The sequence below is a fragment of the Glycine max genome, chromosome 9 (genome assembly GCF_000004515.6).
Source record: "Glycine max cultivar Williams 82 chromosome 9, Glycine_max_v4.0, whole genome shotgun sequence".
NCBI lineage: Eukaryota > Viridiplantae > Streptophyta > Magnoliopsida > Fabales > Fabaceae > Glycine > Glycine max.
In genome coordinates this window covers 684,877-706,417 of record NC_038245.2, presented here as the reverse complement: position 1 = coordinate 706,417, position 21,541 = coordinate 684,877, and the positions used below count along the sequence as shown (strand labels likewise).

Here is a 21,541-nt window from a genome sequence, read left to right as displayed (position 1 = left end):
TGCTATAAACGAACTAAAAGATTTTTTTTTTTTTTGTGCAGAACGAACTATAAGAGAATTTGTGAGAGTGGGGACCATGGGCTCCAAGTAAAAAATATGTTTGTTTAACTTAATTAATTTTTAAAAAGTATCACTTATTTTTATTAGTTTTTAAATAATTTTTAAAAATATTTTTTTTTAGAAATAATCGAGTTAATCATGCACTTAATCTTATATTTAAAAGATGTAAAGAAATTAATCTTATAGAAAAAGCGGTCAATGAGTAAAGACAACAAAAGACAAAATTGAGATAATGTATTGCGAATGACACAAGTGTGCTGAACCCATTAGATAAATATTGCAAATTATTGTGTTTATGCTAGGCATGTATAGTTAAATAACTGAGTAATAGGGGTTAGCTAAAAGAATACAGTATTAAATAGTACTATTAAAATATCTAAATAAAATAACTTGAGTTGTAGAACATGTAAAAAGAATAATTTAGTTAGAATGTCCTCTAGAACTTTTTTTTATATTGTGATTCAATTATAAATTATTATATATAATAATTTTATTAATTTTTACAATAAATGTATTAAAAACTATACCTAAAATATTATATGTAGTAATAAACAGAATGCATTTTGTTATTGGCCACATTTTCAGAGAAAACAAATCTTATATAAATATATTAAGTTTAATACTTGTGTATTTATAATATAAAATTATTTTATACGATGATTCAATTATAAATTTTTGTTTAAATTATTTCTTAAAAATAATTATTTAAAAAATTAATAAACTTACTATACATATAATTAAAAATATACTTTTTATACTTTCGATATATAATCATTTTTTCACAAATACATTTGCCTCTCATCTTTCTTCTTTTATTGGGTTTTGCGGTTGGGATGACATTTTCTCCTTTTATTACAATAGAACTGAATTGGAACCTAATAAGCTTTCCCAACTTTAGGTTCACATAATTTTGCTGATGAGTTTAGTTTATGTCTTTCCATGCTTTTTGTAGTCACTGCCTTTACTTATTCAATAATATTTCTTGGTGTGTTGTTGTTGAACATTCGGATCTTGGGTGCCAACCTGATTGGAATCATGAGTCTTATGTTAAAATTTTTATAATTTCTAATTAATTAATATGGACTACATATTATATTATAACATTTATATTAATTATTTACATTTAGATGAGTTCAATATAAAGTGATTTAATTCAATGAGCTCATTAGACTGTCAACAGAAAAATTGATATGGGTCTATTAGGAGATAATGAGAACCTTAATAGGTTAAAACTTAAAGCGTGGTTATGGTCTCGAAGACACCAAATCAATAAAGGTCTCATAAGAAAAAAAGTAATTTGATTAAAGAATGTCATTAAATCAATTGTTCGTGACCGTTATAAGACTCTGTTATATATTGATCAAACTCTATGAATTCAAGTATTCTTTAAAATCTTTTGATAATTTGAGGTAATATGTTTTGGTGCTCATTTGATATTTTATAAGGTTTATTAATATTTTTCAACATCCTATTTTTAAGTTTTACACTCCTGGTTGGTTTAAAAAATAAATAACTTATTAGTAAAATATTTAACATAGAAAAAATATATTAATATCTGTGCATGACGCATGCTATATGTTATTAAATGTAATAATGTGTAGTAATGCATTCAAATGTTCTAACTTGTTAGCTAACCTAATGCATTAATTTGAATTCAAGTCAAAATTATTTATGTGTCTATCATGAATAAAAGCACATGCTTAATTCATAATTCAACCCGAATCTTTTATTTGAATTAAATTGGGAACCTTGTTTTTACTAACTTGGTAGTATGCTTGATTTCTTTATCTTACATAAAAGCTAAGCTTGTACTAGTGACCACTTACCACAAGTTATTTGAAGTGAGAACAGTATTTACGTTTAATGCAGATGATTTGGATATTTTTTCTTTCTGAATTATGTGGATGATCTAGATAGTCTCACAATATCTTAAATTGATTTTTTTATGTATAGAAATTAAATATGATATTAATTTTTTTTTTATCACACTTACACATTTTACTCGATCATCTTATCTATATTTCCTAATCTTAAGTTAGAATTCTATTAATTTCATTATACACAAAAAAATAAAATGAAATGATACTATAATATGTCCATTTACGTTTAATGTGCGTACACTATATATCACGGTATTTTAATTTTGAAGAATACTTATTGTCTATAAAAATAATTCTTACTATCTTATAAAAAAATATTTCATTTTTTTGCACAAAAATAAATTGAATACTTATTTTGACTTAAAAATTATGATGTAAATTGGCACAATTTTTTTATTACACTATTTATATAATATTTTTATGATATTTATTTTATATCTCTTTCTAGTTTCTATCATATCAATCATCTTATTTTATATTTGTTTAAAAAAATTGTAAGAAAATATACAGTAGAATTTTATCTTTTCTTACCCGCAGGTATCTTTTTCACACATGAAAACTACAACAACATAGGAATCAGCATCCTTCAATAGAAAAGGATATTTTAGTCCTTTCAAAACCTTGGGCCCGCATCTATCCCAGCACCGACTTCCACGAGGATGCGGATTTACTATATTGACCTCCACATTCACATTAGCATGGCGGGAATCTAACTGCTAACTGTCACTAATAATCCTTCTTATTTCGCGGCAATCCCTCTTTATATAATACAGTTTCAGTAAAACCACATCTTGTTTTGGTAAAACCACATATCTTCGTCACAAAAAATAAATCTAATTTAATTACATAATACAGTTTTGGTAAAACCACATCTATCTTTTTTTATAGGGAAAAATCACATCTATCTTTATTGAAAAACAATCTAATTTAATTACATAATACAGCTTTGGTAAAGCCACATGTATACATTTTTTTAGGGAAAAACCACATCTATCTTTATTGGAAAACAATTTTATTTTTTTTTTTGACGATGAAAACAGTATAACTTAATTTGAATAGAATAGGATTATTCTGGACAACAAAAAGAAATATTTGAGGCTTCACAATAATTTTTTTCTCTCGCGATAAATCTTGAAAAAACATTTTTTTCGGAGATTAGTTTTACAAGCTTGAGAATGTTAAGATAAATATATTACATTCTCATTTTTTTTAAGGATTGACTTTTTTTTACTTAAAATTTAATCTCAAACATATTTTGTAGCATTGTTTCTTCCAAGTTATATTTATGGATAATTGATAAAGGTGAGAAATAAATCACTTCCATAAAGATACTCAAATCTTGTTAAACAGTGCTACATAGTTGATTGTTATGGAGAGTGAGGAGTGATAATAAGAGGTAAAATATTAAAACATATAAAAACACCAAACGTGAGTAAGACAAAAATTCAGTAATATACAAATTTTTAAAAAATATAACTATAGGAGAATCACGATATTAAAAATAGAAAGAAGAAAAAAAGCTATTCCCCAACATTCTGGAGAGTGATTACTTCAGATTTACAAAAAATATTAATTAGATGATAATGATCTATCTGAATTTTTAATAGAACAAGGGGGGACCATTTGATTTAGAAAGAGGGGGTCCATTACTAGGGTTGGGGTATGCTCCATTGGAAGCTTGTTGTAGATAACACAGAAGAAGCTGAAGGAGCTTCCACTTGGGGGCACTTGATGGGGATCGTAGATCTACTAGTAGTGGCAGAGAGTAAGTGTGATTGGTCCCACACCATCAAATGAATATGGTGATGGGCCAATGGAAGTTACATCTTGCCGTTCAATCTTCCATCATTTGTGCATGGAGAACATGATATAAGGCCTTCTTCCCTTGCCCACAAGCCCAGTCTCCCCGGTAGAACTCATTTTTCATATGTCCTACTACTTTATATGTGAGAAAATGACATCAAAATCTTAAAAAGAAAAAAATTAACTTCTGCCTAATAATAATATTAAAAAACTTAGGATTCTTATTAGTTGATTCTTTTAAATCAATCAATATGTGAGAATATCAATATTAGTGGGTAGGTACAATGATGTGCTTCTTATTAGTCACAAAGTTGACAATTGAGATTTCAAGTATATATCTGGAAAAAGAATCCTATAAATCTATTAATTAAATTAATGTTGAAAATACATTCTTGAAAACTGTTTGAAAAAACGAAGTCTCATATTTCAGTTAATTCAAAGATACCTTTGTTGTATTATATCACATAAGGAACAATGCAAGAAAATATAATATTTTTTTACCCATTTCCTTTTTTTTCTTAAACACGGACAAAACAATTTTTACAACACCTTTTTTACACTCTTTTTCTCTCTAAACCCAAAGCATTTATGTATCTGATATTTCTTATAACTAAATTCTGATATTTCTTAATAGAGTCATACTACATTCTCCAACTATATCCTTTTATAAATCTTTTTACCATCTTATAAAGAAAATATTAAATAAAAAAATATTATTTAATGTCTTAAAATATAGAATATATTTAATATCTATCATACAAATAAAACAAAAAGATTAATAAAAGAATGTACTAGTAGAAAGATTTAAAATTATTTATCTTAAAATGGTACCATTATACTAGCTATTATATATACCTCGTGTTGTATCCAGCATGTGGACATTAATTACTACTTGCTGTCTCAGGCTGCAGCCTGCATGAAACATTGCAACTCAATTGTATAAATTTTCTCGATCGTTTCCTTCGTCTTTTATGACCTTTTTTATTCAGTGATACATCAAATCTCTCTATGTTGTTTTGGCTCCTAATGTTCAAATCAATGCGGTGGTTTCTCTCACTTTGACTTCATTCAGATTGCTCATGTTGATGCAATTATTTTTTTCTTGCTGCTTTTCCATTTTTCAACTTCCTCCTTCTGCTTTTTCTCTGCCATAACCATTCTTGCTCTTCCTGCTTTTCGCACCCAAGTCCTCTTTTTCTCCCTCCACAATCGAGTTGTTGCTCTTTATTTCTATCTCTTCTATGCATTCATATACTTTTTAAAATTTTAAAAATTGTGAGAATATTTTGAAAAATTAAATCTCACTTTTTTTTTATAAAAATTACAAATTATAATATAAATTTATGATCAGTATTAATTTAAATACTCATTTTAATTATATTGAAATCAATTTTATATTGCCTATAAAAACTCAATGTCATTTAATATTAAAATAAAGACTTATTTATGTTTTAATTTAATTTTGTTTTCCAAAATAAAAAAAAATCATTTTGGTCCCTTAAATTTTAAATTTTGAAGGACTAAAATGAATTTTCAAAACCATTTTTAGTTTCTAAAAACTAAATTTGAGGAACTACTAAAGGTTGACATGTTGCTGTAAGGACTATAGGGTCGTAGAGCTGTAGAAAATCCAAGTTGAACATTGATACACCTAACTGTGTCCGATTGAATTAATGATGTGAAATTGATTTTGAATAAAATTAAATTTAAAATAAAATAATATTATTCAGATTTTTATTATTAAAACAAGTTAATAATAAATTTCAGTAAATAATTTTTTATTCAACATAAAACCTAAATAAAATTATTTCAACTCAATTAAATTTAGATTCAAAATCAATATTTTGATATAAGCTAGCAAAATTTAAACTAAGAAAACATGATTTTAGAGAAGTAAAGAAAAGAAAGAATGTAAAGTATATTGTAAAAGTCAAAGTAGTTTTCTTAGTTTAAATTGTACAGTACACTTTAAATTCTGCAGAAAAGGGTTGAGGTTTGTGATGACCTCAACTAAGTTTGTGAACATGATTTTAATAATTTAATGTGAAATCAAACATACATAAGAGAAATATTAAAAATATATATTTTTTGAACAAGTATTTTCTTACCAGGTGAAATTTATTGAAATTACAAAGTATTTTTTTTTGTGAGTTTCAAATTTTGTCTAATAAATTCCTGTTATAATTTTGAATCAGTTGTTAAAAGAAGTGTTTTAAATCTAGCACTCGTTTACACGTAATTTAAACCATTCAATTGATTGTCTGGTGTAACTGTCAAGACATAAAAACAGGGTATGACTTGAATGTGAACTCAGGAGGAGAACACTATCAGTACAAAACTACCACATTTGTGGGCTGCCGTAGTTTTGTCTTCGTTGGTTGCCTACGCTGGAATCAGCACAAAAAGGGTAAAAGAAAGTTATAAAAAAGGGAAAAGCAAACAGGAAAAAGTAGGAAAAAAAGGGTAATAAGGTAAAACTCTCACCAAGTGTGGGGACACAGAAAACACAAAACTGCAAATAAACCAGCAACAAAGTGGTATACCCTCCCAAGCCCCAACATTATTAGCACAGCTATTTGAGCACAGGCATTTTCAAAGAGACAGACAGGGACACAGGTGTCATTATCACAAACCTCAATCCCATTTCTGCAATTCCATTGAACCCTTTACCTCCACACCACTTCTAACTTAGTTCCCCATCCACTTGCACTCACTCACACAAAGTGCTGGAGCAAACACCAACACTAATATAACACCACCAAGAAGAAGAAGAAGAAGAAGAAACATACCCTTTTGCTCTGTGAAGCTAAAGTTGCTATCTTTTCTCAAATGGGGACCCGAATCCCTTCGCACCAGCTCAGCAGCGGCCTCTACGTGTCGGGTCGACCCGAACAAGTGAAGGAGCGTCCGCCGACAATGACGTCACGTTCAGTTCCGTACACCGGCGGGGACCCAAAGAAATCCGGCGAGCTCGGGAAAATGCTGGAAATCCCCGGCGTCGAGCCGAAACCGTCGCGGCCGTCGTCCGGGTCGGTGAGATCCGGGCCGAACTCGGGCCCGGCGGGAGGCAGACTGAGTGGGTCAGGGCCCATGTCGCGAAAGTCGTCCGGCTCTGGCCCGATAGCGCTGCAGCCCACGGGCCTAATAACGTCTGGCCCGGTCGGGAGCCGGCGGTCGGGTCAGCTGGAGCAACCCACTGCGGCGGCGCCGACGGCGGGGGGAAAGATGGTGTATGGTTCGGCGGTGACGAGTTTGAGCGAGGAGGTGAAGGTGGGGTTTAGGGTTTCGAGGGCTGTGGTGTGGGTTTTCATGGTGGTGGTGGCAATGAGCCTTCTCGTCGGGGTGTTTCTCATGGTGGCGGTGAAGAAAGCGATGATCTTGGTGGCGCTCGGAGCGGTTATTGTGCCCGTCGTCGTTTTGATCGCTTGGAACTGCGTTTGGGGGAGACGAGGGCTTTTAGGCTTTGTGAAAAGATACCCTGATGCTGAACTTAGAGGCGCCATTGATGGACAGTACGTTAAGGTTACCGGGGTAATTTTCTGAACTATTATGATAATGATAATAAATAATAATCACTCTTTAATGATGTCTTGTAGATCATGCTATGATGGGAAATTATTTGTTTGTGATATATCCTTCCCCTTATGTGGGTTATTTTGTTTATTTATTTTGGTTTCAATAATTTGCTGTTAGGTATGGGGTTTTGGTGTATGGTTTTGATATACTTATGTAACGAGTGAGTTTGATCGTGGTGATTGCGACTGCTTCTTTTGGAGTTGTCCTATATATTGAAAGATTTTCTGCCGCGGTCGTTGGAGTCTCGAATATAACTATTTATAAGCTAGTAGTCTTCATTCTGATATGGATATGCTTTGTTGATTTTACGGTACAAACTGGAAGGTCTAAAACGTGGCTCAAAAGAGGAGAGTTAACTTGCGTGTTGTGAAATCGTTTTCTTAGTTCATGAGCTTGAGTCCGTGTGAATTCAGCGGAGATGGTGGTGTCATGGATAATGATGTTTAACGTGCATTTTTGTGGTAGAGTAAGGAAGAAGGAATGGAAATATTTGCCTTTTTATAGAAATGGTTGTCATGTAATCATATCATATTTCTTGACATAAGTAATTGAATGTTAACTTCTTGGATGTTCTTACTGCCGCATAATTGTGTTGCATTTTTAAGTAGTAATTTTTGCTTCGCCTTCACTTCCCTTTATATCCCTTCCTACCTGCTTGGAAAAAATCTTCTGCTAGATATTATGGATATATCATACTTGTTAGTTTTCAGGTTGTTATATTCTTAGTTTTTTTTAATCATAATCCTTGAACAGGTTAGCCGCATACTCCTAATTGTTTGTTCATTTCTTCACATTTGCACCTCAATACACTCAAGTAGGATTGTTTTCTGTGGATGGCTGATAATGTCTTATACAGAGCTTGATGCTTGTGTCCCAGTTAGGCTTACTACTATTCCTAAAATCTTGTTCTTCACTAATGCTTTCAAGCTTTTACGATTTACAGTCTCATGTGAGAGAGTTGCTTTTTCTCTATGTAATCTAGAGTAATGTAAGTGAAAAATTACGGATTTTACTACTAGCCTAGGCTGAAGGAAAATGATTTGGCATGACTTCTACTATATGTTTATGCATGTTGTCTCTTGCTGTAGGTTGTAACCTGTGGCAGTATACCTTTGGAGTCATCCTACCAAAGAGTACCTAGATGTGTATATGTCTCCACCGAATTATATGAGTATAAAGGATTGGGTGAAAAATCAGCGAATCCTAAACACCGTTGCTTCACTTGGGGTTCTAGATACTCTGAGGTTAGTTTGTTCAACTCTTCATTGATGCTTTGTGTATACTACTGATTCAGGATCAAGCGTAATTTAATAAAAGTGAGAAATCACTTATGCACACAGATCTACATTGACTTGATGGGTACCTAAAATACATAATAACTAAATGCTTGAGGAATAACAAGTTGATTTGTAGGGAAGGAATTGTTAAGCAACTTAAAATTAAGGAGACCTTATAGAGCTTAGGACAGTGTTTGATGCCCACTTAGAATTAGGTGTGGAGTACTACTGGCAAGGTTGCTTACTGTTTTTCATTCTTTTGCTTATGGTCCTGTGCCCAGTTATATATAATCTGTAGATTTAACAATATAACTGCATGTTAACGTAATTTGCTCAATAATAAATTTGCTTGAGGGTTATTATGGTATTATTAGATTCTGACAATGCTACTATATTTTCTGTCACTTCAACTGTCTCCACTTTCTTGGTATCTCTAACATATGCTATACCTGTGCCGAGATTCAAACAGAAGATATTTCTATTTAGATATATGGACTTAAGATACCAAAGTTAAATGAAACCGAAATTGTGATTCCATTGAATAGGAATTAGTAAAAACATTGCAGTGGGTGCTCACTTGAAAGCAACCTAACCTGTTTAAACAAAACCTTAGTTGTCCTCCCATCCCATGCTTCTGATGGATCAAGTTTTACTCCTATGCTTGTGCTGCCCAACCACACCAATCCTTCTAAAGTGTGTAAAACCCAAACAAATCAGTCATAAACCCAAAAAACAATTATTGTTAGCCTGCATAAGAAAATTAGTTGCACAAATATCTTAGTGCTGTTCATTTAGTGAATGCATATACATTTTCATGTTTGGTTCACTTAACCATGCTGACTGTAATGGTGGTTTTAGAGTCAATACCATATTCTATATAGTTTTATGTATCATCAAAATCAGCCTTTTTTTTATCGGCAAAATCAGTGAACTTATTGATATTGAAGCTTATAGTCCAGTGTCTTGTATGGACTTCAGTACTGGCGACCTCTCTAATGCAAGGATTATAGTTTATATTTTTGGTTTTGTTGGGCTTCTTGATGACTGAATATTGTGAGTGTGTCTCTCTTACTCAGTTACACTACATAATGGCTATGTTTTCATTATTTTCTATCGACAGAAATACATAGCAGACTTCTATGTATCAGACTTCCAGTCCGGATTAAGAGCATTAGTGAAAGCAGGTTATGGTGCCAAGGTTGCTCCTTTTGTGGAACCAACTACTGTAGTTGATATAACAAAGGATAACAGAGAGTTATCTCCAAATTTCTTAGGCTGGCTTGCAGACCACAAACTCTCCAGTGATGATAGGATAATGCGCCTCAAGGAAGGGTATGGACTGCATTATTCTGTGGTTTACTTTGATCATCCTAAACTGTTTGCCTTTCTCTTTTAAAAATTTCCTTCTCAACTATGATTTGGTACTTAGAAAGTAAATTTGGGAAATTCATAGGTACATCAAAGAAGGTAGCACCGTAAGTGTGATGGGAGTTGTCCAACGACATGAAAACGTGCTCATGATTGTTCCTGCATCCGAGCCTGTCTCAACGGGCTGCCAGTGGATCCGCTGCCTTTTGCCAACCTATGTTGAAGGCCTAATCTTGACATGTGACGATAGTCAAAATGCTGATGTCATTCCTGTTTAGAGTTGTTTTCTTTTGCTTGGAAATCAGTGAGTCGCGCCTCTGAAATGACAACAATACTGATAGGTAAATACTACAATATGGAATCAAGAGTATTTTCCATTTGCAGGTTTTTGTGTAAAATGGCTTGGAAGATGCTAAGCATACTACTAAGACTAAGATTATCATGATAATCAGAATATGATTTGATTAATATGACGCAAGGATTCACAAGGGCCAACTACAAGCACTTTGAGAAAGTCATATCAATGTAATCCACCCATGAAGTTGCATTGTCCTTTTTCTGCTTTTTTTATTATGTACATAGGTAGAGGGACCCGAAGGGGTTCAAAGTAGTTGCCTTATGTTTGAGTTAATTCTAGCCGGAATGTAGCTTTGTAGCTAAATATCATTTGTCAAGTTTGGGTTAACTTGTATTCTTAAGTTGATATGTTGTGTCTTGCGTATGTTATAGTTGTAAAAATCGAAAACCATCCATGTTACCCCCGACACCGTTGTATAAATGTTGGCTAAAATCAAGTTAAATAACGTCCTACATTGTTGTTTCTTTTGTATGTGCTATCATTTATCAAACATTCAGGTTGAACGAGCTTTGCGACTTGTTGAGGGATGGGTGACGTGTGGGGAAAGGAAATTGTAATTTTTTGTGAGAAAAAATGGCTGACAAGCAGCATGAAGAATACAATACAAAGTAGAACATAAAGAAAACAATGGAGATATAATTTAATGTTACCTGACTTTACAAAATATTTCTCCATCACCTAAAAATTACAGTGTGTCTTCCTACAAACATAAGTTTCATATTTAAAAATTATGAGGAGTGATAAACACTATTTCACGAGAGACATTCTCACATTTCTTTGTATTGTATATTTTCTGTTTGGGAATGTTATCCGTTCACATGACTCCTATTTGGCTTGAGGTGCCTCTTCTCTTTACAAGGATTTCTAACTAGTGGTGAATGACTTCTAAATGATTTTTTAGAGAAATACTAATTAATTACTTATATTTTCAAGAGTCATCTCTTCTGCAAATTGTCACTATATGCATACTAATAGTCACCAGTCCATTATAAACGAGGGTTGCTATTTAGTAGGAAAACTATCAATAGGAATTCATTAGAATCTAAAAATAGCCAATCAAAATATTACATAATCGTTCAGTTAGGAAAGAGAATGAAAACGGTCTCCAATAAATTCACGCCACTTAAAACTTGTGTGGATTCGTGTATAGATTAGTACTGATTATCATTTTCCTTTCAATAAAGTGAAACTCAAATACAATTAGTTGATAAGAAAAAAGTCCACCCTAGATGCTGCATATTTATTTTTTTCAATGGGTGCAATATATTCAATGGAGAAACAATACATTTTGGGGTAGGTCCACCATTCCACCACCAGCAGAAGAAGAAACAGGAAGCTACAACCTGGAAGGCATTCCCCCAGAAACCACTAGATTTTCTCCTGTTATGTAAGAAGCATCATCAGAGGCCAAAAATGCTGTCACAGCAGCCATGTCTTCAGTTGTACCAAGCCTTCCAAGCAATGCCTTTCTTTCAAGTTCCTCCCTCTGCAGAAGCACACAATGAAAATTCATTCAAATTACTATTGATATTGATAGTTAAGTTAAGTTGATACAACCAGCAGACTTAAGGCAACACAACATAGGTAAAACAAAAACTCTATTTGGGACAAAAGATATACTCACTGTAGCATCATTTGACGTATAAAGTGCAACAAAGTGAGTTGGCACAATCCCAGGAACAACACAATTCACCCGAGTATTAGGGCCCATTTCACTAGCCAGAGCCTACAGCACAACGAATTAAAAAAGCAAGCAGATAATAAAAAGTATATATTATAAGATACTAGTTTAGAGTTTTTCAAGGAACCAATGCAAGCCAAGTACTTACTTTGGTAAGTCCAAGAACTGCGGTTTTGGTCACTCCATACATAGCCATGGTAGGTGGTGGATTATAAGCAACAAGTGAGGCAATGAGAACAACAGAAGAACCCTTCTTCAAGTGAGGAGCTGCATCCTGTATAAGCAAAAGAAGTGGATAACATACCGTACTACAATTTCAATTTCAGCAGATCACATGGAGTTACATTAAGAGAATGTGCTGAAACATATATTGATTTTGTTCTTTTCTTCTTTTAGCTTCGGCTATATGATAGTACTATGTTAGCTAGTTACCTTGAGAAGAAGTATAGTGGATTTGACATTTATCTCCCACAGCTTGTCAAGGATCGATTCTTGTGTTTGCAAAATGGGATCTACAGAAGGATGAACGGCAGCATTGGATACAACAACATCTATCTTTCCATACTTCTGTAGCAAAACCAGGGAATTGGTCATTTTACGTCAGATTTTTGCATGAGAAAAAATTGTGTTTGTCTTTCTTGATATAGAATTTTACAAATTTTGATAGGCCACACTTGTTTGTTTTGCTAAAAATAAGTGAGAAATACAGAACTTTTACAAAAATTCTGTGAGAATCTCACGTGATACCAGCAAACCAGAATGTTAACCACATCTTTAGAACACTAGAAAAACATTGAAGAATTTGCAAAGAGTGACTTTTAATAGAACACAACACAAACCAATACCCTGGACCCAAGAAAACCCAGCTCAATTCCAAATCTAGCCACCAGATGAAGATAACAAATAAAAATTGAGCTAATTAGATTTAGGATATGTTTGGATAAACTTTATAAACACTTTAACAAAAGAAAATAAGAAGATAAAATACATTAAAATTTTCTTCTAATTTAAAATCAACTCAAGTACTTTAACTTTTGTTAAAGTTTTTTCATTTAACTTTCCTATAAAGTTAATTTTAACAAGAGTTTATCCAAACATACTAAAAGAAAATATGAATCATCAGTGGTCAGATAGCAGTAACAGAAGAGTTTCCATAGCCAATTGATAAATGAACAAAAACAAGGATTGAACTTCTCTGGCTTGCAGGATGAAATCTACAGAAGACTTCTATTGAGCTTGGACAAGATGATTTCAAAACCAATAAAAACTGTGTATCTAAACAAAGTTTGGAACCCCACCTGTAAAGTTTTGTCTATCAAATTCTTCCTTTGTTGCGCATTTGAAACGTGGCAAACAACCGCCAATACTTCGATTCCTTTAGCTCTCAGTTTACCAGCAGCCTCATCAACATTTTTCTGCAGTAATTTTTTTTTTTAAAAAAAGTCCAGTAATGAACAAATATCTGTAAGAAGTGTCAAAAGCTAAACACAAATTAAAATCATAAAAAAAGTCTTTCTTTTTAACAAAATGCTCTTTTTGTCACCAATCATCGCCGTTTTCCTCTCCTTTTTTTTTCCAAGACAAGATGGAGCTATTAAATAAAATACTTAACTCTTCTGATCCAACTAACTATGCAGGACTTGCGAAGGGGTGGCTATTGGAGATTCCAATGATCTTACACGAACTAGTGATATGGTTAAAATAATACATATAAGTGTGAGCTATACTCATTTCATTAACTAGCAATTGAGTTAAACTCAAACCAATATTGTAAGAGTAGCCAAGTGCCAACATGACATGAATCTAACACACCAAACTAAATCAAACCACCAAAAAGAAAAAAAAAAGAAAAAAGAAACTTCAACTTAAAACAGGAAAAAAAATACCATATTTTTCTCCTTGATTAATTGATTTAAGCTTGACAATTCTTCTGAAGAAAAAGAAAAGGGTGAAAAATGGGAAATTGAAGGACAGGGACCCATTAATTAACCTGTTTGCGAGAAGAGATGACAACAGATGCACCCTCCAAACCAAGCCTCTCGGCTATGCTAAAGCCAATTCCAAGGGTGGAAGCTGTCACAATGGCTACCTTACCTTGAAATCTCTTGCCATATTTGGTTCTCTCCATTAAAACAGAAACAAAAACACTTGATTAATGTTGTAAATTGTGAATTTGAACTAAGCTATCATGTCTTTATAGTTGTAGGAAACTTAGAAACAGGTCATGTCCATTCAATCCACGGCTCCTCCCCTCTTTTTTGTTCTTCATCAGTCATCAATAACAGGCCATAATATACAGTAACCATTACTGTTCCATTTGCTAAACGACGAAGGTGCTTCAGTTCCATCATCCATAAAGCAACGGACTGTGTTGAAATAAAGTTTCAAAATATGAAAACATCTATTGGTTATGTTAGGCAAAACTAACCAAAAAAATTAACTGGTAGCTAAAAAGTTTCTTTATTAAAGTAGAAATATTTGATAAAATTAATCCTTCACGTAACTTTAAAAATGACAAAAAAAAATATAAAAAATTAGAAATTAAAAGTTAATTTTTAAAAAAATATTAATTTGAGTAGCGTTTTAAAAAATATTTGAAATTACTTAAAAAAAAATTGTTTATGAAATAGACAAACGAGTTTTTTAACTAGTAAAAAAAATTACACTAATTTAATTGTCTTATTCAACATGATCCTTTATAATAACATAATTTGATTCATGAAAAGGTTAATAACATCTCTAATAAATAACTATTATATTTAATTATTATATTACAAAACTAAGGGATATAAAATTAATTGGGTGATCAAGAAAGAAGGAAAAAAAAGAAAAGACTTTGGGTTTGATTATTCCAAATTTATAAATAGTCAAGTAGAACGGTTAAAAAGTTAGAAATTATATAAAAAAAAGTTGATAAATAATATTTTAATTAATTAAAGTTGTAATTAACTAAGGAAAAAGTGTAAATAAGTAAATATGAATGTTAAAAACATTTTTTCCTAAATGGTATATAAAGTACGGCTATGGACTTATAAATATAGAAGTTTATTACAATTGTTGTCTTACAAGTTACAGCTTCTTGATGAAAATTAACTAGTGTCTAAACTTTTTTTAAAATTTATATAGAAAATAGTAAAGAAATATTTAATCATCTTATCTCTTCTTCTTGCCCTTTTAATTATTTTAAAAAAAATTGAATTTATTTAACTACAAATTGACTTCTTTAAAAAAAATTGTTTTTATTTTTTATTATCAAATTTACATTAATATATTATTCTAATGTTGCTTTATAATAAATAAATAAAATACCATATTCCTTTATTGGGCATGTTATTGTAATACTTTATTTAGATTATTCTATCACAGCTATAAATTATTTTATTTATGAAAGTAAAAATCAAATATTATTTATTTATCTTTTTAGTTTTTCATCAAATATAAAAAAAATTAAATTTAAATAATTTTGATTTTCATTTGAAAATTTTAAGGAAATTTTAGAAAAAAAAAATATGAAATAACACAATAATTTTGTATTTTGTTAAAAAAAAAGAACACTTAAATAAAAATAAGAGTAAAAAGTTAAGCATACAGAAATGCCAATCGGAACTTACCCGCGATACTCAATTTATTACTGGCAATTACCCAGTCTAAACTTTTTTTTTTTAATTCGGAAACAAACTCATTTGACACGACGGTACACAAAAATCTCGTTTTATAGTAAAAAGAAATTCCTATTATCAGGCAACTACTATATTTGGATCAGATCAATAAATAATTTATTAAACAGATAAAGAAACTACTATATTTGGAGAATCCTTTTTTTAGATAAATTACAAGTTTATTATCCAATCTTGCCTTTTCTATATTTTACCGTGATCTCCAATGTACATGTTTTGACATATCATACCTTCAAAAATGATGTTTGCTTGATATCTGACAAATGCTATAATACACTAAGAAAAGAAAATAAAAAAAATAAAAATGATAAAATTCATAATATGATAAGAAATAAAAAATAAATGTTTAAAAAAATGATAGTTTGTGTATCATTAGTCATTATATATGTATACAAGGGATGTGGTCATCCTTTTTATAATAATGAAAATAAATCACTTTTCTTTAATAGCACGTGTTTTTATAAAAGTTAATTGGATTTCAAATACTTTTTCAGGAATTAGGAATCTGGAGGGCGCAACTCAACTCCAATAGACCAATACTCGTCAGCTCCACATTCACAATTTACCAACACGGTTGACCCACAATCCCCACTTACTAGCATTAGAAATGTTTGATGTGCTTCACGATAACAGTACTTTCCTATGGTGCCTATACGAGCCCAAGTCAGAATGGTTGGTTTATTCTCGCAGAAAGAGAGGGGCAAAATTGGCATAAGGGAGGATTTGGTTGATAAAGGAGAGAGAGAATGATATCTTTTCTGTTATTTGTTTCTTGCTTTTGGAGGGAATATTCTGTATTTTGATGCTTAATTGGGTAGAGGAATCCTTTGTATTTCTCTAATAGGAGCTTGCTCTGGGACAAGAGGGGATTCCCCCTGTTGTAGGTTACCTCATTTACCATCAATACAGAACATTACCTTTGTTTTTCCTCAATTTTACCTGCTTATTCTTTGCTGTTCTTGTGTGATACGTATCAGGTGCCTTCCCCTCATTGTAAGGCAAAACAAAAAAGGCAGGAGTTCTACATAGCTACTACCAAATGAATAGAATATGGATATTAGACACTGAAAATGAAACCATCCACAATCCAATAATTAACTTAAACATTAAGATCTCAAACTTGATAAACATACATAAAAAATGACAACATTTTCCAACATTTTTTTATTATTTTAATCGTAAGGATTTCTGAATTTCTTCAAAAGCTCTGGTATTTCAAACCCAAGCATGTCATCTACTGCTTGAATCATTTTAGGCTTTAGTTTCTCAAATTTGTCAATGTTATAACCATTTAGAACTTCTCTGAAGTGTTCAACATTGGGAAAATCACCGGCTGGTAGATGAAACTCCCTTTGAACCTGTTTGCAAAAATATGAATGGTAAGTACCTGAAAATTAAGCAATCAAACTAAGAGGAAGGGTAGGAAAGAAAGACCTTTGCAAATTCTTCCTCAAGATTATCAAGAAGTCTTTGTCGAGCCTTGGCTTTGCCCATTATAGCAGGCATCTCCTTCTTAAGATGGCTAATTATATATGCATGAATTTTAGCAGATCTTGCACGTTTCACAAATTCATTGATCTGCACCATTCCAAATTTCCAATGACTAAATCTTTGAAACAGGAAATTAATATATAGGAGCTGACACGAGGTACAGGTAATTCAGTGGTCTATCATCCACATAAAATTAATTCAATTTTCACTACCATGTCCCAAATAATATGAAATTATTGACAATACCCGACGATCGCATGCCTTCTTTGGAATATCCATCAAATCAGCAAGCAGATTATTTTGTTCCTTCTCAAAGAGATCCTGTCCTAATGGACTGACGAAGCCTTCATCCATAGGCTTATCATTAAATGAGCTGTGAAGTCAAGCAAAGGAAAATATACTTACAACCAAAAGATATTATTCACTGGAGAAGCAATCTAATAATATAAAGTGAAACAATGCGAATATCACCAAAAGATACTATGCATTTAATGCAATTTTCGACAAAAAAACAGTGAGATTAAATGTTCACTAAAACTCTGACTACATAAAACCTGCAAAACCACTACAAGACAGTATAAATTTGAAAGAATGGATCAATTTCAATACTTGCAAGCAAAGCCATGGAACGTTAAACATATTTGAAAGATAACAATAAGCCCCTACCCAATATATACACGTGTAACTTCGGGAGTATTTAGAACTTTACCCAGTGACCACATCAATGCTCCATAAACTCTCATAAGCTACAATATCACAATTAGGCATGTAAGTAGCAAAAAAGATAATAAATATGACAAACCAGGTAACCTATGTTGATATTCTCTTACTTGTTGAGTATCAACTTGGTCTGCCTTGTTCAAAACCACTCGTATCTTGTCATCGTTACCATGTAGAGATGCAATTACACGTTTAAACTCATCACTGATGTCTAATTTATGAGGATCAAATAGGAGAAGGATGAGATCACATTTTGCAGCAAACCAAGATACAACACCAGTGAAATCATAGCTTCTTTGAGTCCTTTGTTTCTCTCCAGATAGGACACCAGGAGTGTCCACAAATGTTACTTCATCTAACAACTGAAAGAAAAAAATTGCTTCAAGTTCAAGCACAAACAATGACAAAATCATTGGAGTTGGAAATATAAATAAAACTCACAGGGTGTGGCATTTGAGAGCATTGGAACTTAGATAAAAATGAACCTCCAAATGTTGTCAGGCCACCAAAAGGCATGTCAGCATCGACAGCAATAGTATTTCCAGGAATACTTCTCTCATCAGGTCCAGACTAAATAAAAAGAGTTTTGAAGCAAGCACCATGAGCACAATCAAAACACAACTTGACAGAATTTAGAAGAAAAAAATGGTAACAATAACATCATGATTTCTACTATTTATCACACATAAATATTTTTCTATTTGGACTTTATTGACTTCCAGAGGCAATATGAGAACAAGAATGAAACTTCTTTTACCATGACAACAACAAATCTATCGGTGGTAGGTTCTGGTCCAACATGTGCTCCTACAGAGTCAGGATCATGAATCAATCAGTCATCAATTTTATCAATGAAGAAATTACTACAATGTTAATGAGTAGATTGTCAAGAACTTAACCTACCTGGATAATCACATTTTAACAAATGTTTTATAAATGTAGTTTTTCCTGTTGAATATTGACCAAGAAGCATGACCATTGGTTTAGCATCAAAATCAGTGTTGGTCTGAAAGGGAAGAAACCAAGAATATCTTGAAGTTAATATCATCATATTTATGCGAATAAGATATGCTAAGTAGAACAAGTACCATGCTCTCAGAAACACAGTTAACAAAATTTATACATTGGGTGCAAATGCTACTTACCAACAATGGAGACACAAAATCATTGTATTGATAAGCAACTTCCAAGGGCTTTAACCTTTCAATATACAATCTCTTTAAGCCATCAATGATTGATGTAACTGAATTCAGAGATAACTAAGAAAAGGCAAACTTTTTAGGATTAGAAAATATCTAGCAACAAAATAAAATTAAGCAAGACTGCATGCAGTAATTTGAGAATAAACGGTAACAAAAATACATTCTCTAATGTGATTTGACTCATCAGAGTAATGAATGGAAATGGGAGAGGACAGGAACTACAAATATTTAATAAATGACACATCATGCATCTATCTCTCGTAATAATCAACACAAGTGAGGAAAAGTACTTCATTTTTCCCAATAAAAATTTGAACAGAATTGACAACATTCACCAAGCACCTTTGCACCATAAAATCGATCGTGTGAACATTGAAGTGTAATTGCACCTTTGCACCCCACAACCCCTTATGTCAATCATTTTGCTTAAACACTTAATCACTCATTCAAGTGAGCATTATTGGAAGATAAGCTTCAAGGATCTCTCAAGTCTCAATCAAATAAGAATCAGATGTTCAGATAAAGAGAAATTATTAATTCATCTGCAAAATAATGAACATACAGCACCAACAAGGCAAAAACTAAATGAACAAAATGGAATACATAGCATGGAATCATGTAGCTTGGAAATTTGAATTTCATAAAAACCAAGACAGACTCTAGATCTGAGAATAAATAACAGGACTCACTTTCTTTGAAGATTTTGAACCAAACCACCGGTTAGTTGGGAACACTTGAGGCTGAGGAGTCCCTGTATATTATCAGTAAAACAATCCAATCAAATAGTATTAATTAAAAGAATACAATAATATAACTAATTAATAAAAGAATAAAAAGATTAAGTTGCATATCTAACCATTTACTTCCGGCGGGGCACTAATTGTTAAACTCATTTGCTGGGAAAAAGAACAATAAGGAAAGGAATCGATAGAATTAATTAACACGATCTATTTAGTCGATAAATAAAGCATTAGATGAGATGAAAAACACAACTTACTGCTACTAAAGCATCGAGTCCTTCCAATACGGGAGGTTTAATATTTTCCTTGTCAACTGTAATAAAGGGAAATAGAGCTATGAATTACCATCGCATGTATCGCATTCATATAGCATCCAAGTTATAAACTCATTTTAGCAATTTCTAATGAAGAGGGGAAAATAATGAAAGTACACTTGCTTTGCGTTTTGAGGATATCTGATTTAAGTTCCTGCCCTGCTTGTGCTAGCGAAACCAACTGTTTATAACAACGAAAATTGAATTCAAAAGCCAGCGGGAATCAAATACGACACGAGATGAAACGAAACGACGATTAAAATGTGAAACCTGCATTGCAGTAACAAACTCTGTGAAGCCCAAAAACCCTTGCCTTTTGACATCGGCGAGAGCCCAGAGTTGCTTCAGTTGCGAGCGCGACAAGTTGGAGAGAGCGAAGAACTTTGTGGCGTCGTTCCCAGAGATTCGACCATCTCCATCTACCATTCAATTCCAAATTTCCAAATGAAAACGAATCGTTTCAATCTCAAACTCTGAAGTGAGCAAAATTATTAAAAAAAGACTAACCTGAATCTGCCAAATTAAACCATTCCTGATACGTCTTTGTTTCCTCTTTCGAACGCGATTCGGTCTTCATCTTCGTCGCGATTCAACTCGGTGTTGGAATTGGAATTCAAAGGCCAGAGATAGAGAGGACTCTTATCAGTTTTCAAATGATATCGGCACGCGAGCCTGATCTTGACGCGTGGATCGTGATGATTTAATTTTGCTTTGGAGTGGGGCCCGCAAAGTGATGGTGGTTTATGTGAGACCGTTAGATCGTTTATCCACTGGATGTTTGTGTGGATGGGACCGCATTGGATGCCTCCTTTCTCGTTTTTGTCGTTTCGAATTTTTGAATTTGGGCGCCATTGCTACGTTCCCGTTTCCGTCCACATGTAACACGCTCACAAGTCACACCCGATCGTTTCTTATTATTGACTTTGACTGATGTCTACTTCAAAATGATAAGTATTAGGGACGATTAAATTAACAAAAATTATATTAGATAAAAATTGGGACTTTTGGAGTATTTTAAGAATTAAGAATAAGCAAAAGTATGCATTTCAAATTCAAAAAGAAAGGGCGGCATTACTTTTCTTTTTGGGTTAAAAAAACATTTTTTTAAATAAAAATTACACAGGAAACCAAATACAAAATACAAATAACAATTCTTTTATTTAGTTAAAGAAAAATTGTAAAAGAAAATGAAAAAAAAAAGTTAACTTTCATAAACTTATCTATTTGTTTAAGTAAAATGAGAATAATAAATATCAATAAAAATAATTAACAAATAAGATAAAATAATCATTATCATCATAGTTCATAATTATCTCTTCAATTAGTATTATCACAATATTATTGTCACCATCACCAGATTAATATCAATATTATAATCATAGTTGTTATTATTA

At 32.2% G+C, this 21,541-nt stretch overlaps 3 protein-coding genes across 4 annotated transcripts; 1 reads left to right on the top strand and 2 right to left on the bottom strand.

Moving 5' to 3' along the window:
- Window positions 1-6,308: 6,308 nt before the first annotated feature.
- Window positions 6,309-10,649, top strand: LOC100809634 (uncharacterized membrane protein At1g16860). 2 transcript variants are annotated; one of them, XM_041005309.1, is made up of 5 exons: window positions 6,309-7,274; window positions 8,408-8,563; window positions 9,717-9,928; window positions 10,050-10,268; window positions 10,349-10,649. In XM_041005309.1, the coding sequence occupies exons 1-4, from the start codon at window positions 6,573-6,575 to the stop codon at window positions 10,240-10,242; spliced, it is 1,263 nt and encodes a 420-aa protein (XP_040861243.1). In that variant the 5' UTR covers window positions 6,309-6,572; the 3' UTR covers window positions 10,243-10,268; window positions 10,349-10,649. The 2 variants fall into 2 exon arrangements, with proteins under 2 accessions (XP_040861243.1, XP_003534726.1); XM_003534678.5 differs by having other exon boundaries at window positions 10,050-10,649.
- A 916-nt stretch (window positions 10,650-11,565) lies between these two features.
- Window positions 11,566-14,352, bottom strand: LOC100527263 (SDR domain-containing protein). Its single transcript, NM_001250279.2, has 6 exons — window positions 13,994-14,352; window positions 13,302-13,418; window positions 12,436-12,570; window positions 12,152-12,277; window positions 11,947-12,048; window positions 11,566-11,808 (listed from the first exon to the last, which is right to left on the bottom strand). Exons 1-6 carry the CDS (start codon window positions 14,129-14,131, stop codon window positions 11,659-11,661), a joined length of 768 nt encoding a protein of 255 aa, NP_001237208.2. The 5' UTR covers window positions 14,132-14,352; the 3' UTR covers window positions 11,566-11,658.
- Window positions 14,353-16,753: 2,401 nt separating this feature from the next.
- Window positions 16,754-21,096, bottom strand: LOC100809091 (EH domain-containing protein 1). Its single transcript, XM_006586701.3, has 15 exons — window positions 20,655-21,096; window positions 20,418-20,566; window positions 20,271-20,328; window positions 20,091-20,146; window positions 19,950-19,989; window positions 19,783-19,844; window positions 19,037-19,150; window positions 18,795-18,897; window positions 18,649-18,698; window positions 18,333-18,461; window positions 18,002-18,253; window positions 17,838-17,917; window positions 17,418-17,544; window positions 17,115-17,258; window positions 16,754-17,038 (listed from the first exon to the last, which is right to left on the bottom strand). The coding sequence occupies exons 1-15, from the start codon at window positions 20,722-20,724 to the stop codon at window positions 16,853-16,855; spliced, it is 1,620 nt and encodes a 539-aa protein (XP_006586764.1). The 5' UTR covers window positions 20,725-21,096; the 3' UTR covers window positions 16,754-16,852.
- Window positions 21,097-21,541: the final 445 nt, after the last annotated feature.